The following is a 17,262-nucleotide window of genomic DNA, read 5'->3' as shown; positions in this document are numbered from 1 at the left end:
TTGATTTCATGTAATATGCTAATTTTCTGAGATTGTGAATTTGGGGTTTTCACCTGTATATGTATTACAGAAGGGAAGTGTTCCACTTGCTGTATTTGAGTTTTAAAATAGGTTAGCAGTTAGTGGACTAATAGAAGAGAATATTTGTAACTCACGGTTGAACATTTGCAAATCCCACTCCCTTCTACCATTGATGATGTTACCTAGTTTGGTAATGAAATGTCTGCAAGAAGACCACCAACCTCAGAGCACCAAGGACCCCATAGATACTGGACTTTTCAGGTGATTTCTGGAATGAAGAGATCTCAGTCCTGCAGTTTATCATATTGCTATTTTCTTTCTTTTTTTCTACAAATAATACAACTCAGGGTCACAGTTTCCAGAACTGCTTTCCATCCTTCTTTGAAGAATTCTAGAAAATCGCAAGATTAAATATGGGTTGACTGCTACTGCTAACAGAACAAGTAATGGTACTAGGAAGAAAAAAAAGGAACACTGTTTTGGAGTTGTATTTTGTCTTTAATATGATACACAAATAGAGACATATACTGAATTCTCCCTGTTCATCACATGCCGCTTTTTCACATGCTTGCCTTTTTGCTTCCTGTCCAACTTGGAAGCCCTTATTTATTTTCCTTGGGGGTATACTGGATGAGGCCCATTATTGCATCATTCTTCATCACTCCCTCAATGAACTCTTTTTCAGCAATTTTGTCTGCAAAAACAAAACCAATGCGTACAATGAAACGATTATTTAGGTAGCATGAAATATAAGGAAGGGTGGGTGGCAATGGCCTAGTGGTGAAGATGCTCGCCTCCCACTTGGAAGGTTTTGAGTTCGAACCTAGGTAGCGGCAGATGTTTCTTCTCTCATAAAGAGAAAATATCTGCAAACTCCATGTAGGCATCAGGAAGGGCATCTGGCCAGTAAACAATCAGCTCTTTCCAGTCACCCTGAACCCACCCCAAATTAAAGGGACTACAGGGTCATGAGCCGTAATGGCACAGTGGTTAGAATGCAGTACTGCAGGCTACTTCTGCTGACTGCCGGCTGACTGCAATTTGGCAGTTTGAATCTCACCAGGCTCAAGGTTGACTCAGCCTTCCATCCTTCTGAGGTGGGTAAAATGAGGACCCAGATTGTTGGTGGCAATATGCTGACTCTGTAAACCACTTAGAGCGGGCTTAAAGCACTATAAAGCAGTATATAACTCCTAAGTGCTATTGCTATAACACCACCCACCCCCCATATAAGGAAGGAATCAATGAGGGTTAATTGGTAACAAGTAGAGGTTAAGAGATACATAATACAAATTATTTAAATGCTTTTAAGCCCAGACAGTGTCCTATTTTTTTTTATAGCTCCTGGATTTTAAGATTAGTACCAAACAAGAGATAGCTGAGTGTGCAACAGAAAAGTGGAAGATTTTGACATCACTTGGAATGGATGTTACAAACATTCCTGTATTTGTGAACATGTGATTATGAAACTACAATAGAGCTACCATATTTGGGCTGGAAAATTTCAGGCAGCCACTAGATGATAGCAAAGCATTTGTTTGTTGCCATCTCTGCCTCTGTCCTGCTACGGTATCTACTGGTCCTTCAGATTCCTACAGCGCAGATACTGGTATCATAGCTCTGATAATGGTTGCTGTCTTGGAGAAAGGCTGTGTAATCTTAGGAAAAGGATAAAAATAGTTAAGCTTTCAGGATGGAGAACTCTTCCCCCCTCCCTTTTCCATTCCATGTTATACAAATATTAAATGCAACTTAGAAGTAGGCCTAATTTTTAAAAATGGTTGGAGTTACTTTGATAAATATTTTTGGAAAGAATCAGTAACGGTGAATTTAGTTCAGACTAATCTGACTAAAATTATACTCGTAGGGTTCAAACATTACATCTAATTATAATGTGATTTCTTTGAGTTGGAGTAGTGAATTGCATGAAACCACCTAGTTTGTTGACTATATTAAATTTATATGCTTACAGTAACTGGTTTAACCATGGTTAAGAAACCAAGTGGTTACATATAATATGAGAGCTAATTCTTGGCTATCTATAATTTCCAGATAGGCCAGAATAGGCTTTTATTGCACAACCCTGGAAATTTATGACAAGGTGTGTGAGAGGTCTCCCACAGATACAAGGTGAGAGACCCCTTAAAAGGGAAAAAGATCACTATATATACAGTTCAAACATACTGGGTTTGCAATGCGTTCTTCAATTGGCCAAAATAATTTGAGTCATTAAGCATCTAGAGAGCATGCTCAGTAACTTTATATGTAACCATTGATATCATCCTGTAATATTCTTACTTGTTAATGCCTAATTGCATATTCATGAGGTGTGTGCCACATTATAATGAATTGTCAGGTTATTTGAGTTTAACCTTTTGCAATTTGCACAGACTATTTGCTTCTAGCTGGCCTGAAGTGGTCCTGATCAGAATCCACATTCCACATGGGAAATTTACTTGTTACTAGAAACATTAATCAAAGGCACTCCTTGTTACTAAAAACAGGTACTCAAAGAGGCCACCTTCTCCTGCTCCCATCAAAAGTGTTGGATTATGAGAAGAAGACACAGGTTCTAGTCTACCCTTCAACCACTGAGTGGCTTTGGGCTGTCGCTCTTTCAGGTTGTAAAGACAATTTCTTCCTCCAAAGTAAGCTATTATAGAACAGGTATGCGTTGTTTTATATGTAGATCCTTATATGTAACATTCTATAACTAGTAACAATAAGTAGTGGGGTAGGCGATGAAAGGCAAATTTACCAGCATCTCCCTTGCCAAAAAATGCCCACAGCTTATCAGCCCGTTTCTGGGGGGTGTTTTCATCGTCAGGCAGGACTTTCTGTTCTTCTGGAGGAATCATCTTAAATATTGCCTGGCAGGATAAATGGAAACAAAGTTATAGTCATTCTTTCTATACAGCTAAGCTTCTTGATATTCTAAATCTTTGCATAGGTTACCTGGAGCAACTGATTCTCGGCAATGGATGGCCTACTTGTCAGAGTTGTAGAAGAGCCAGGAGCCCTGTCCTCAGCATCTAATCCCTGGCTCCTGGTCCTCCATTGGCCCATATTCTCTAAACATCTAGGGTCCCCATTGATAAGGTTTCTGAATGTAATCAGAATGATGGTTTACAAACAGACAAGGTACAAGGGAAATATATTTTTTAAATCACATTTATTTCCCCGTGTTCTTGTTTGCAACCTAGACATAGCAAACTCAGGGAAGGAGATGCTGGCTTTGTACCCCTTTGTCATCAGTTTTGCACACAGGAGTAAGAATTTCCCAGCTCCTGCAGTGAGATTTGAGACTGAGTATGGATTCAAACTGGGAATTTTTCATGCACATTTAGCATAATTACTGCATCACATTGTTTAAAAACTGATGCCTTTGAGTCAGGTGTAGCTTCTAGTGATTTCATTGGCATGACTTATTGTTTCCACAGCACCATTATGGAAGTGGTTTGCCATTGCCTTATTCTGGTATGTTGAGTTCCCAGAATAGCTTTGCGAGTTCTTGGTTGGTCACCCCTTCAAAAAAAAAACACCTAGAGAACTCAAAGATGTACTACTTTTCAGTTGAGTTAGGGACTCTGTGACTATGGAAGTATTGGCCTAGAGTTCTTATTAGTTCAAGATAGTACGGCCAACTTCTGGAGATTGTTAGGTCTCTTGCCTCTCATTTAACACTACTATATCTAGTAGACCTGTGTATTTAATAATGAAACCAGCTCCATATGAGTGGAGTGATAGGAACTCTAGTAAATGTACCATATCTGGGTTGCAAAAATCCAAATGTTCACTAGATGGCAAATAGTCCAGATATCATATGCTTGAAGTAGAAGAACATCAATGAATCCATGGAGACTTATCTGTGTATTTTTACTTATGGCAGGCCTCTTCAACCTGGTATCTTTTATATGTGTGGGACTGCAACTCTCATAATTCCCAGACAGCAAAACTGCCAGTTCTATAATTACATTATGGGTATAAGTCTTGCCAATTATTTCTGTGCTAAAGAGCATGAAATATGGATTCTGTGTCCCAAAATGGTGAACTGGTACATTTGGAAGAAAAGCGTGATCTGAATCTTGATGTTGGAGGAGGCTGATCAATTAGGGCTGGTTCACTAAAACTTTTCTCTTGCAACCGGTTACCAATATCTGTTTTTTATATGATGCAGTTATGACAGGCAGTTGCGGTCCTTCAAGTGTTGTATTACATCTCCCATCATCATTCATCATTGTTCATCCTGGTAGAAGGTAGAATTCTAAAATGTCTGAATGCCCACCCATCTGTGATGCCCCCATTTTTCTGCTGCTCATCCATAAGACAATGTCAATCAAAAGATAGAGCATATCTGTTTAGGATCTTGAATTTGTTGCCTCTTAGTTATATCTCACTGGAAGGGCTGGGGACTGTTTAGCCTGGGGTCCTTCTAATGGCTTGTATCATAAAAACCTAAATGTTAATGGTTCATCTTGTGAGCTTTATTGTGAGCCTTTCATAGTTAATCATCCTCCAAGAACGTTGGGAGCAAAATTCCTGAAATGTCCATCTGACCATGCCAATTCTGAGGAATTCTCTGGATTTACTAGGAACACATCTGGGGAACATTTTATTTATTTATTTATTTATTTATTTTTGGATTTATATACCGCCCTACTCCCGGAGGACTCAGGGCGGTGAACAGCCAAAAGATAAAACACACATACTACAAAATTTAAAAAACCATATAAAAACACATTAAATAATTTGGCCCATACAGATTAAAACACCCCTATTGTTTTAAAACAAATTTAAAATTAACAATTAAGAGGAAGTTAGGCCAGGCCAGCCTGTTGAAATAAAAAGGTCTTGAGGGCACGGCAGAAAGTGTGTAAATCCGGGATCCTCTGTATCTCCGGGGGGAGCTCGTTCCAAATGGCAGGTGCCCCCACAGAGAAGGCTCTCCCCCTGGGGGCCGTCAGTTGACACTGTTTGGCCAACGGCACCCTGAGGAGCTCCTCTCTATGGGAGCGTACTGGCCGGTGGGAGGTTATCAGTGGCAGAAGGTGGTCTCGTAGATATCCAGGCCCTAAGCCATGGAGCGCTTTAAAGGTGAGAACCAAAACCTTGAAGTGCACCCGGAAGACCACCGGAAGCCAGTGCAGCTCGCGCAGGAGAGGTGTTACATGGGAGCGCCATGTCGCCCCCATGATCACCCGCGCGGCTGCATTCTGGACCAGTTGGAGCCTCCGGGTGCTCCTCAAGGGGAGCCGCATGTAGAGAGCATTACAGTAGTCCAGGCGGGAAGTAACGAGGGCATGAGTGACCGTGCATAAGGAGTCCCGATCCAGAAAGGGGCTCAACTGGCGTATCAGGCGAACCTGATAAAAAGCCCCCCTGGCCACGGCCATCATATGCTCTTCTAAAGACAGCCGTGCATCCAGGAGGATGCCCAAGTTACAGGCCCTCTCCATGGGGGCCAATGACTCGCCCCCAATAGCCAGCGATGGCGCCAGCTGGCTATATCGGGACGCCGGCAACCACAGCCACTCGGTCTTGGAGGGGTTGAGTCAGAGCCTGTTCCTCCCCATCCAGACCCGCACGGCCTCCAGGCACCGGGACATCACTTGAAGGGCATCATTGGGGTGGTCTGGAGTGGAGATGTACAGCTGAGTGTCGTCAGCGTACAGATGGCACTGCACCCCAAAACCACGGATGATCTCACCCAGCGGCTTCACATAAATGTTGAACAGGAAACGCGAGAGGACCGACCCTTGTGGCACCCCACAGACCAGGTGCCTTGAGGTCGACCTCTGCCCCCCTGCCAACACGGACTGCAACCGGTCGGAGAGAAAGGAGGAGAACCACCGTAACACGGTGCCTCCCACTCCCAACCCCTCCAGCTGGTGCAGCATGAAACCATGGTCGATGGTATCAAAAGCCGCTGAGAGATCTAATAGGACCAGGACAGAGGAGCACCCCCTGTCTCGAGCCCTCAAGAGATCATCGACCAATACCGTTTCCGTGCTGTACCCAGGCCTGAAGCCGGACTGGAACGGATCTAGAGAAACAGTTTCATCCAGGTACTGGGGAAGCTGTCGTGCCACCACAATCTCAACAACCTTCGCCACAAAGCGAAGGTTGGAGTCTGGACGATAGTTTGCTAACACTGCTGAGTCTAGGGAAGGCTTCTTGAGGAGAGGCCTCACCACCGCCTTTTTCAAGGTGGCAGGAAAGTCACCCTCACTCAATGAAGCATTAATAATCCCCTGGAGCCAGCCTCGTGTAACCTCCCGAGAAGCCAACACTAACCAGGAGGGACACAGGTCCAATAAACATGTGGCCACGCTCAGTCTACCCAGAATCCTGTCCACGTCTTTGGGAGTCACAGGGTCAAACTCTTCCCAGATAACATTCTCAACACCTGCCTCCATCATCCCTCCTGAATCTACCCAGTCAGAGTCCAAGTCTTCCCGAATCTGAGCGATTTTGTCATACAGATACTGCACAAAGTCCCCGGTCCTGCCCTCCAAGGGGTCCTCCCGCACTCCCAGGTGGATCAGGGAGCGGGTCACCCTAAACAGGGCGGCCAGGTGATTATCTGATGACGGAATAAGAGTGGAAAAATAATTACGTTTTGCCGCTTTTATCGCCACTAGGTAGGTTTTAATATGAGACCTTACCAGTGTTCGGTCGGATTCAGAAAGGCTGGCCCTCCAACCGCTCTCCAGGCGTCTTTTCCGGCGCTTCATCTCCCTCAGCTCCTCGGTGAACCAAGGAGCCAGGTGAGAGCGGCGCCGGGTCAGAGGCTGCAAAGGCACGATGCAGTCCAAAACTCCAGCGGCCGCCCTATCGCAGGCAGCCACTAGGTCTTCAGTCGAGTCGTGAGCCAGAGCCTCAGGGAATGGCCCAAGCTCCGTCTGGAACCTATCCGGATCCATCAGGCGCCTGGGGCGGAACCACCTCATCGGTTCTGCCTCCCTGTGGCGGGGTGTGGCGGTTCGAAGGTCAAAGCAACGGAGGGAGTGATCCGACCATGACAAGGGCTCAATCACTATATCCCCTACCTCAAGATCACTCAACCACTGACCAGAGACAAAAACCAGGTCCAGTGTGTTTCCCCCCGTGTGAGTAGGGCCATGAACTAACTGGGTCAGGTCCATAGCCGTCATGGAAGCCATGAACTCCTGGGCCACCTCAGACGCCTCACCGACGGATGGCAAGTTAAAATCCCCCATGACCATAAGCCTGGGGATATCAACCGCCACCGCGGCTATAACGTTGAGCAGCTCGGGCAGGGCCGCCGCCACGTGGCAGGGAGCCAGGTACGTGATCAGCAAGCCCATCTGTACCCCATGACCCCACTTCACAAGGAGGGACTCACATCCGGCTATCTGAGGAACAGTGGCCTCCCTCGGACCAAGACCTTCTTTAATGACAACCGCCACCCCCCCCCACCCCTCCCCTGTGACCTTGGCTGATGAAATGCACGAAAACCAGGTGGGCACATTTCCACGAGGGGGACCCCCCCCTCCTGGCCCAACCAGGTCTCCGTAATACCCGCCAGGTCCACTCCCCCCTCCTGAACAAGATCACAAATGAGGGGGCTTTATTTACCACGGATCTGGCATTGCATAACATCAGCCGAAGGCCCAGGCCCTTTGTCATATAAGCAAAAACAAGAGCTCAATAATATCCGATTACAACTTAGCTGCCCATCTGAGGTCACCAGAGTTCTTATCCAATCTTATTTCCATTTATCCCAGATTGAACTTGTAAACCCTTCTCTGATGGAGACTAAAGGTTCTCTACATGCAATCTCCCTGCAAAATAGTGCATCCTTTTAGAATTTCCGTCTGCCATTGCCAGCACAAAATCTGCTGGGCTGCTTACGTATTTGCTCTGGTGTTTTGTAAAGACTATTGAACCTAATCCTATGTCTTTGATGAAGCAGTCTTACCATACAAAAGATAAATAGGTTTTTCCACGTTTGCACACAAGCACCCCCCACAGTTCTTTCTTTCTCACTCTCTAATTTGTTCTGATAAGAGTTGCTAAATTTAAAACATTGTATTTGTCCTCTATGCTTTGAATTACAGCTTGACACATACAAATTAAGCAGATCAAGTTGTTTTCTTCACACATTTCTATGCCATTAATCCTTTTATTTCTGTTTATGAAATGCCTGCTGGTGAAGGTGCAGGAGCAGAAACAATTAAGTCAAAACTCAGCTCACCAATTGTAGAGAGTAAGGAAAATGACCTTGAGGGAGTTGATATAATTATGCCAGTTCTGTTGACAAGGGGCAAAACAGCTTTTAAATCCACAACAAACAGGTAATATTCTGAAGAGATTCAGACTGACACCTCCCTCATTCACTGAACTATAAGTAAAGGAGGGGATATAAACCTTAATAAGAGTTATAAGATTCTTTTACTGTAGCCACTCTCAATAAAAGTCATATTAGTCTTGTGGAGTTGATTTCATGATTTGGTTTACCTGTAAAGGCTGACATCAACCTTCCCTCCAACAAAAACCTTGTGAGCTGGGTTGTACTGAGAAGAAAGTGGTTGGGCCAAAGACACCTATCTGGTTTATTTAACTAAGGGAGAATAAGAATTGCTAGTTTCTAGTTAAGCACCTTAATCACGGCACCATGCAAGTTTAATGCAGTGTTTCCCAACCTTGGGAATTTTAAAACGTGGACTTCAATTCCCAGGATTCCCCAGCCTGGCTCTTTTTTTAATTTCTTCATTGCTTGAAGTGTTCTAAATATGTACATGGCACCTGTATGTAGTCCGCCATAAACCACTAAGACTTATAAAATTATTTGGGATTTGGGATAAACTACAGGGATAAACTGTGTAGAATTCATTCCTTTTAACACCAAGGAGGCAAGACACTTCTAGTTAAGAGTGGTTAATTGCTTTGATCTTATTTTCATTCTTCAAAACCAAATTCCTAGTGCTTGTAACTTTTTATAAGACTAACTGAAGATGTGATAACAATTTCCACTGGCAGGTGACACCAATCAGTTCCTAATGAGATCCAAAATTTGTAAATCCTGCCTATGAAAAAGATGCCTAATTGATAAAAACTAGTTTTGCTGTGGTTACATAATGTGAACTTTGGCTTTAGAAAATTGGGAATTTTGAAGTGCATTATACACATGTACACCCCTGAATATTAATAAACTAATGTACAGCATGAGCCTGATGTAATACATCACATTAAAATGAAATAAAACTTGGATTCAAGCAAGCAGGTGATAAATGTGTAGAGTTTTAGAGACTGACTACTGCATAGCCTAATTTTTCATCTATAAAATGGAGCAATACAGGCCTATCTTAAAAGCAGTACAGGTAAGTCTTGATGGCTATAAAATGAATCACCCACATCACTGACCCGATTTTATGGCCTTTTTTGTGGCAATTGTTAAGCAAACACTGTGATCATTAAGTGAATGCCGCACTCATTAAGCAAAACAATGGTTCGCTGTGGGCAGGTTTTGCTCCAAAATGAAAGTAAATGCCAGTTTTTGGCTAAATATTCATAAAATGTGGTCACATGATGGGATGCTACAAACAGCTGTAAATTTTATAATTTTACTATTGTAAGCTGCCTAGAGTAGCCCCATGGTGAAAAAGAGGCAAATTAATTAATTAATGCAAGCTGGTTGCTGAGCACCCAAAGTGTGGTCATGTGACTGTGGAGGGGGATCCGGCTGTCAGAACTACAGAACTGGGTCATAAATACCCCCAGGGAGGTTCATTGTAGCTAAGTGACCATAAATTGAGAACTACCTATATATTTTAAGAGAATATTTTGTTCTCAGTTGTGATCAGCTTTATGGTCTTTTGCTAAACTGAGTTTAAGCAGTTTAACAAATATATACACAACCATGAAATTCTTTGGTTCCTTTCTTACTGTTTAACCTCCTCTTTCTCTCTGTTTTCACATAAATGTTCCTTGAAATTTTTCAGACATTCTGAAGGTTCCTAAGCAGAAAATACTGGACAGGCACTTCCAAATTTCAGAGCTTGTGGTCTGTTATTGCTCTCCTAAACTTTTCATTCCAGATTTCCTATAAGGCAATAAATGCAATTGTAATTAAGAGTTGCGTTTTCACTGCAGAATTTTTGCAAGAAGTTACTGATTCAACATACTTGTTTGGATTGAAAAAAGGGAAAGGAAAGCTAATTTCAAAACCACCATCTCCCAGACAGTCTGCTCTGTCCCATTAAGCAGAGGTGGGGAACAATGGACCCTTTATGACTTGTGGACTTCGACTGGCTCAGGAATTCTGGGAGTTGAAGTCCACAAGTCATAAAAGGGCCATTGTTCCCCACCCCTACATTAGAGCATTTATGAGGCATATTTTGCAGATCCTGCTACAGATACGTTTAATCTCAGCAATTAATTTGGCTTTTTCCACTGCTGAATAAATTGTTTCTGAAGTTGAACAGAGTGTCCTTCTTAATATACTTCTCAAAGCTTATTTATTTTTTCAGGTTTTCTAACATAATTGTTTTAGCATTTGTTTTTATTGATTATGTATTAATGTTTATTCTTTTTTTAAAAGTTTTTGTTCTGCCTTGTAACCCAGCTAAGAACTGAGCAAAACAAGCCTAGCTTAAAACATGCATGTGTATATAGGCAAGTGAGCATATGCACTGAAAAAATATTCTGGGTGGAGGAACAAAACAGTTTAATTTGTTATTAGTTTAGAGTCCTGTGTGTCTGCCAATTGGATATAATCATTGTGATAAAAAAAACACTGGCTAAGGGGACCTCCGGCTGATGTCACGGCGAGATCGGACATGAGGAGTGAGTCTCCACACTCCCACGTTGAGTTCTCCCCGTTAGAGGGCTCTGAAAGGAGCTAAAGCCACCCTGGAGGGGTGGTGAAGAAAAGAGGGGCGCCCTGCAGGTCGTGGAGAGTTGCAATCTCTCCCGCTTGATTCAGGGCTTTCTTCCCTCTCCCTCACGAGGAGAAGAGGCAGCCAAAAATGGCTGCCGTGAAGCTGGGACAGCCGAGGCAACAAAGTGCAGGAGTGGTGTAAATGAACAGTGAATGGAAGTGGGTGAGATGATTCCTTTTTTACCTAAAACCTAATCCTAAAAAGAAAAGAGGGGAAAAAATTCCAGAAGAGACTCTTAACTATTTGTTAAAGCGGCGAATAACCACATAGAGAAAAACTACAGACCTGAAAGAAAGGAACTAAGAGGGAAAAGTTAAAAATTCCAAAGCACAGAAAATTGGATGGTTAAATTGGACAGGCGTTATTTTGGAAAAGCATTTCAAAATGCTGGATCTATTTACTTTAATAATTGACTTTGCTTTTATAAATTGAATTAAAATTGGATTAAATACCTGTTAGAACTGAGACAATGCTGAAACCTAAGCTGAGAGTGCCATCCACTGACAAATGAAAATATACCATACTCTATAAGCCTGGAAAATTTTTGATAAGAAAAATAAACATTTATTTGGAGAACTGTGGTGATACTTACTGTTCTATACTTATCTACTCTATGACTATGGGAGTTTCAACTGTGAGAACAAGGAAGATATCTAAGTAAAGCAACATTTGAATGCTAAAATATGTGACTAAACTTATAGAGGGGATATAAGGAGATATTTGCAGAGTTTCCTGGACTACCTGAACGTCTGATTGAATAATCCTGGGTTATAAAAGAACTGTGACTATTGTAATCTTTGAAGAGCAACATTAGGCCTGAATATATGGTTTTTGGATTATTGAGTAAGAGTGGACTTTATCAAAATCAGACAATATGCTCCATATGGGGGAAATGAGTGGAAGTTCAAAAGAAATACTGTTGATGTTCCAAAGCATTAAGGATACTATGACAAAGAACTTTAGGGAGATAAACAATTTAATGCAAAGCATAGATGGGAAAATAGAAAATATTTTACAAGGGACAAGGAATAAAGATCAAGATGTCCAGGAAAGGGAGGAGACAACAGAAAGAATGGAGGAAAAGGCAGAACAGACAAATCAACAAACAAAAAAGATGAGAAGACAACAAGGATTATAACGACTAATGAAATAAATCAGGGAAAAAGTATTTTAAGAGATTTAAAAATGGAATGGGAAGATACCTCTGAAAGAGAAATAGAGGTTTGGGCAGATACTCTGGAGGCTTGGCAGCATAAGATGATAGAGATGGGAGGAGTACTTAGACTAAATAGTAAAAATGTAGATGCAGATAGAGACAAAGATCCAAGAGAGGAGTATGGGAGGCATGCCAAAAAACAAACAAAACAAGAATTGAAATATTAAAATGGGCAAGAGATGATGGGTAGAAAGGAAATGTTTTTTAATATAATGGGGGCCTGATTAAAAGTTAAAATAGAAGTAGAAATAAGGATACAAATTTTAAATAATAGAATAAAAGCAATAATTAGATAGAAGATTAGAGGTTGAAAAATGGATTTAATATGTATGTTTAAATATGGTGATTGATGTCAGGATGGAATATTGGGATTATATTTTAATACAATATGTGTATTACATTAGAATCAGTAAGGATGGCCTGACTAAATAGAATAAACAAAATAATTAAATGGAAAGATTAGAAGTTGAAAGATGGTATTATTATGCATGCTTAAATAATGTAATTGGCATTAGAATGGTACATTGAAATACAGAATAACTAAATAATGAAGGACTATATCTTAATGCAAATATGAGTATTAATTTTAGGACTATATAAGCTTAACCAATGTAACAAATATTATTGATATCAGTATTGTTACTTGTATTAAAATGAATGATACCCAGATGCCACACTGTTCATGTATTGATGTTGATGTACATATAAAAATAAAATAAAAAACATATATAAAAAAACCACTGGCTAAGCTCAGCAGAAAAAAGGCAACCCACTTTAAAAGCAATATGGCTATTCCCTTCAGTTTATAGACAACTACAGAAAGTAAAACATTTGCTGTAAAATAAATAAATATAAGGATTTGTGAATGAATGCAACATTGTTCTTGCAGAATTCTTGCTGTGTCTGAGATGCACTGGGGTGTTGATGGAAAGAACGGGTGTGCCCATAAATATAATTTGTTATGAGAACTACGGTAACAAATAGTTTGAGGGCCAGCACCGGGCAACCAGGAGACCATGAGTTCTAGTCCTGCCTTTGAGGCATGAAGCCAGCTGGGTGACCTTGGGCCAGTCCCCCTATTGCAGCCCTAGGAAGAAGGCAAGTTGCAAACTGTTTCCGAAAAGTGTGGCCAAGAAAACTGTGGGATAATCTGGGCAGGGGTCAAGATGGACTGGAAGGAAATCTACAAAATACAAAGAATATAAAAAAAAGGATCTGTTATTGACTTGAAGAATCTTGTTTCAGGATCACTTCTGTAGCAGGCTGCAGCTGTGCTTTGACAGAAGGAGATGAAACGAAGGGTTCAAGTAATTTTCAGCACTGAGTTTGTTGGAATTTGCTCTGTGCCCTAAATCAATTGATTGAGTATTGCAATCTCAAATGAGAAAGCCCATTAGAAGACTAGCTAAGGCCTTGTATTGATGGGGAAAAATATTTTGTAGCTCAATTATTCTATTGATACAAGGCCTTAGCTTTGGGTTAAACTGTAGGTTCCCTATTTCTCTCTGAGCTTGGTTGTTTTCTTGCAGATGTTTCATTACCCAACTAGGTAACACCATCAGTGTCTTGTATTTCAGTTTAGCACTGGAGAGCACAGCTATACACACACCAGGGGTGGGTTCTACTTACCTTTACTACCGGTTTGCAACGGGGCTGCGCATGCATGCTTCACTTGCGCACACACGTGCTCTTCTGCGCATGTGCAGAAGCGTTTTGATGATGTCAGGGTCAGTGGGCGGAGCCTCCCGCCAGTTTTACTACTGGTTCTATAGAACCGGTGCAAACTGGGGGCAACCCACCACTGACACACACTCTGAAATAATACATGCAAAACTTTTTTCTTGAAGTAGAAAATTCTCACAACTTGGAAGAAGCTGGATTTGCATATTAATTTTACTTAGTAGGCTTTTTTCCCCCTTCAAGTGAAAATCATTCTATAATGTGTTATTTTAATGCAGTTTAGGCTTGGCTTCAGGAAGGTGACAGAGCTATATAGTTAATGTTTTCCCAAATTTATATTTTTTAAAACTGTACCCCAGAAGAACATTGGATCAGAAATATGATCCTGAGAATTAATATAAATCTCAGCTCCATTTAGGATTTGCTGAAATAACTTTGATCACGCAATATTCCCTTGTAGTTAGTCTCTCTGTCCCAAGTTGTGTAATGGAAATATTTGTAATTTATTTCATCAATTTGTTGTGAGGATTACCAAAGCTAGGAAATATAGTTCCTCTTCTTTAAGAATAAATAAACAATACAGCATGTTTAAAATAGGACGAATATAGGCAGTCCTTATTTAACAACTGCCTCATTTAGCAACCATTCACAATTGCAATGGTGCTGAAAAAATAATTTATAGTCCAGGAGTGTCAAACTCAAGGCCCGTGGGCCAGATCCAGCCCGTGGGGTGCTTGAATCTGGCCCATGGGGCCAGCCTGGAAATAGCAAAGGACCGGCCCGCAGTGCCTCTGGCAGCCAAAATGGGGCACGTTTTGGCCGCAGGGTACTGCAGGAGGTGTCCGTCCCGTCTCTCCACACCCACCCATCCCCTGGCTGGCCCACGGAGAACTACAATACCAATCCGGCCGTCGAAGAAATCCAGTTTGACACCCCTGACCTAGTCCAATATTAATCTTTGATTGCTTTGTCCTGTGGTTTGTGGCACACAATTGGGAGGGGAATCTAGAAGCTGGAAAAGTAGAATTAAAATGACTTTCTTTTTCTTTAAAAAAATAAACCTTTTCTCTCAGAAAGGAGTGGGTAGAAGATGGTAGACACCCAAGAGGGAAAATTATGAGGGGATTTAAAACTATTTCTATTGTAAGAATTGTGCTCATCCTATTAAATAAGCACAATCAGTTTCGCCTCTTCACGAAAGAAGAGAAGGGCTAATCCATTTGGGTGCAGGAGACAAGTATTAGCCTACATAATCTATTAATTTACCATCTTCTAGAAGTGGATTGAGAAAGTCACACAACCACTAGCCATTATTCCCTCTCGATGATTACAACTGTCTTTATTTTGGCAAGTGACTCAGCCTCTCACATGGCAGTTTGTATGGCTTGAGCTGGTCCAGGCAGGATGAGACCGGAGACCCAGTTAAGTTGAACAGGACCACATACTTGAATGGAAAGAATTGGATTTTACAAGTTTCCATCTACAAAAGGAGGCTTATTCTAAAGGATGTAATTTAAGGGGAAATGATGCAAGTTTCAGAGGGACCACACAGTAACAGGAAGGAAATAACCTTTTTCCACAAGCTTTCCTCACCAAAACCATTAAGTATGAACAACCACAGTTAGTTATCACTGTATTACAGGTAGTCCTCGACTTACAGCCACAATTGAGCCCAAAATTTATGTTGCTAAGTGAGAAATTTGTTAAGTGAGTTTTGCCCCACTTTACAACTTTTTTTGCCACATTTGTTAAGTGAATCTCTGCAGTTGTTGTTAAATTAGTAACACAGTTAACTTAATCTGGCTTCCCCCTTGACTTTGCTTGTCAGAAGGTTGCAAAAAGGGCTTCCATGACCCTGGGACACTGCAACCATCATGAGTCAGTTGTCAAGCATCTGAATGTAAATCACATGACCATAAGGATGCTGCAATGGTCATAAGTGTGAAAAATGGTCATAAGTCACTTTTTTCACTGCCATTGTAAATTTGAACGGTCACTAAGTGAACTGTTTTAAATCGAGAACTACCTGTATTGTGCAAGAAGACATTTTCATCACAGATTGGTCAATGTCCAATCTTTAAGGATTGTCCTGAATTCCTCCCAACTCCCTGTCCCTTCCATAGAGCACCACCTCCATTTCCTTGAATGTTCTCAGCACTCACGGCAATGATCTCGAGAACTTCGTTCTTGCTGATCTCTCCACTGCGGTCTACATCAAAAAGCGAGAAAGCCCATTCCAGCTTAAGGTCAGTCTTGCCAGATGAGGTCAGATGCAGTGCGATGATGTACTCCCGGAAGTCAAGAGTCCCATCATCATTAGTGTCAAAACTTCGGAAGACATGCCGAGCATAGACCTTGGGGTCAGAGTTGGGGAAGAAATTGGCATAGATCTTTTCAAAGTCAGCTTTACTGATGCGCCCATCGGGGCATTGTTTTTTGAAGGCGTCATACCATTTGACCAGCTCATCCTCAGAGTACTTTGTGTTCAATTTCAGATCATCAAGGATCTCCTTGGAGATCATCCCACTCTTCTTATTTCCCATGGTTTGGTTGGATGCTCACCTTCCTAACAATGCTTCACCAATGCTGCTAGAACTAGCCTGTTCTCTCTTACAGGTGACCAGAATACCTTCTTATATAGACTGCTTGGGATGAACCTTTGAACCTGCTCCTTGCTTCCCCTAATGGTCATGAATGCACCAACCTGGATATCACACATATAAAGGGAAAGACTATTTTGGTTGTGCTGATCACAGTTTCTCCAAGCTCTTTAGCACAAAGGAAATCAGCTTTAGACATCACTGGCCTATCTGCCCTCTGCCCCCTCAATCCTTCTAGCCTCCTTTTCTTTAACAGCCCAGCTTTAGATGGTGTCAGTCTCAAGTTACGTGTGGGTGCTGGGAATTAAAAAAAAATCTATGAATGGGGAAAGATGGACAGACCGATGGACAGGCAATATTTGTCACTGATGTGTTGGTCACTAAAAAGCTACTGAAGTATGTTTCAAATAGTACTTTAGGATAAGAGCCTCGGTGGTGCAGTGGTTAGAGTGCAGTTCTGCAGACTACTTCTGCTGACTGCCGGCTGCCTGCAATTTGGCAGTTCAAATCACACCAGGCTCCAGGTTGACTCAGCCTTCCATCCTTCCGAGGTGGGTAAAATGAGGGCCCAGATTGTTGGGGGCAATATCCTGGCTCTGTAAACTGTTTAGAGAGGGCTGTAAAGCACTGTAAAGTGGTATATAAGTCTAAGTGCTATTGCTATTTAATTCTAGGAAGGAAGGAAGGAATTACACACCAAATTAAATTTTCTCTTGTCATCCTGTTTGACCCACATGGAAAAAATATCAGCAACCAAGAAATATCTCTCCCTTTCTATATTTTCAAATTAATAGTTTTTCATCCTGATAAATAGGTGTTTTTTTCAGTATACTGTTATATA

The 17,262-nt window shown here is 41.7% G+C and overlaps 1 protein-coding gene across 1 annotated transcript; it reads right to left on the bottom strand.

The window, feature by feature from the left end:
* Positions 1 to 623: 623 nt before the first annotated feature.
* Positions 624 to 16,364, bottom strand: RCVRN (recoverin). The gene is made up of 3 exons (XM_070944472.1): positions 15,984 to 16,364; positions 2,780 to 2,891; positions 624 to 715 (listed from the first exon to the last, which is right to left on the bottom strand). The coding sequence occupies exons 1-3, from the start codon at positions 16,362 to 16,364 to the stop codon at positions 624 to 626; spliced, it is 585 nt and encodes a 194-aa protein (XP_070800573.1).
* Between the last annotated feature and the right edge of the window lie 898 nt (positions 16,365 to 17,262).

The sequence above is a fragment of the Pituophis catenifer genome, unplaced genomic scaffold, assembly GCF_029215685.1.
Source record: "Pituophis catenifer annectens isolate HBS135680 unplaced genomic scaffold, rPitCat1.0.hap2 SCAF_5, whole genome shotgun sequence".
In the NCBI taxonomy this organism is placed as follows: Eukaryota; Metazoa; Chordata; class Lepidosauria; order Squamata; family Colubridae; genus Pituophis; species Pituophis catenifer.
Note: the sequence above shows the minus strand (reverse complement) of the source record. Positions and strands in the feature narration are given on the sequence as shown.

Coding starts and splice junctions, on each gene's coding strand:
- RCVRN (XM_070944472.1), bottom strand. CDS start 16,364: ATGGGAAATAAGAAGAGTGGGATGATCTCCAAGGAGATCCTTGATGAT. Junction 2,892..15,983: donor AAGTTCTCGAGATCATTGCC/GTGAGTGCTGAG, acceptor TTATCCTGCCAG/GCAATATTTAAGATGATTCC. Junction 716..2,779: donor TTTTGGCAAGGGAGATGCTG/GTAAATTTGCCT, acceptor TTGTTTTTGCAG/ACAAAATTGCTGAAAAAGAG.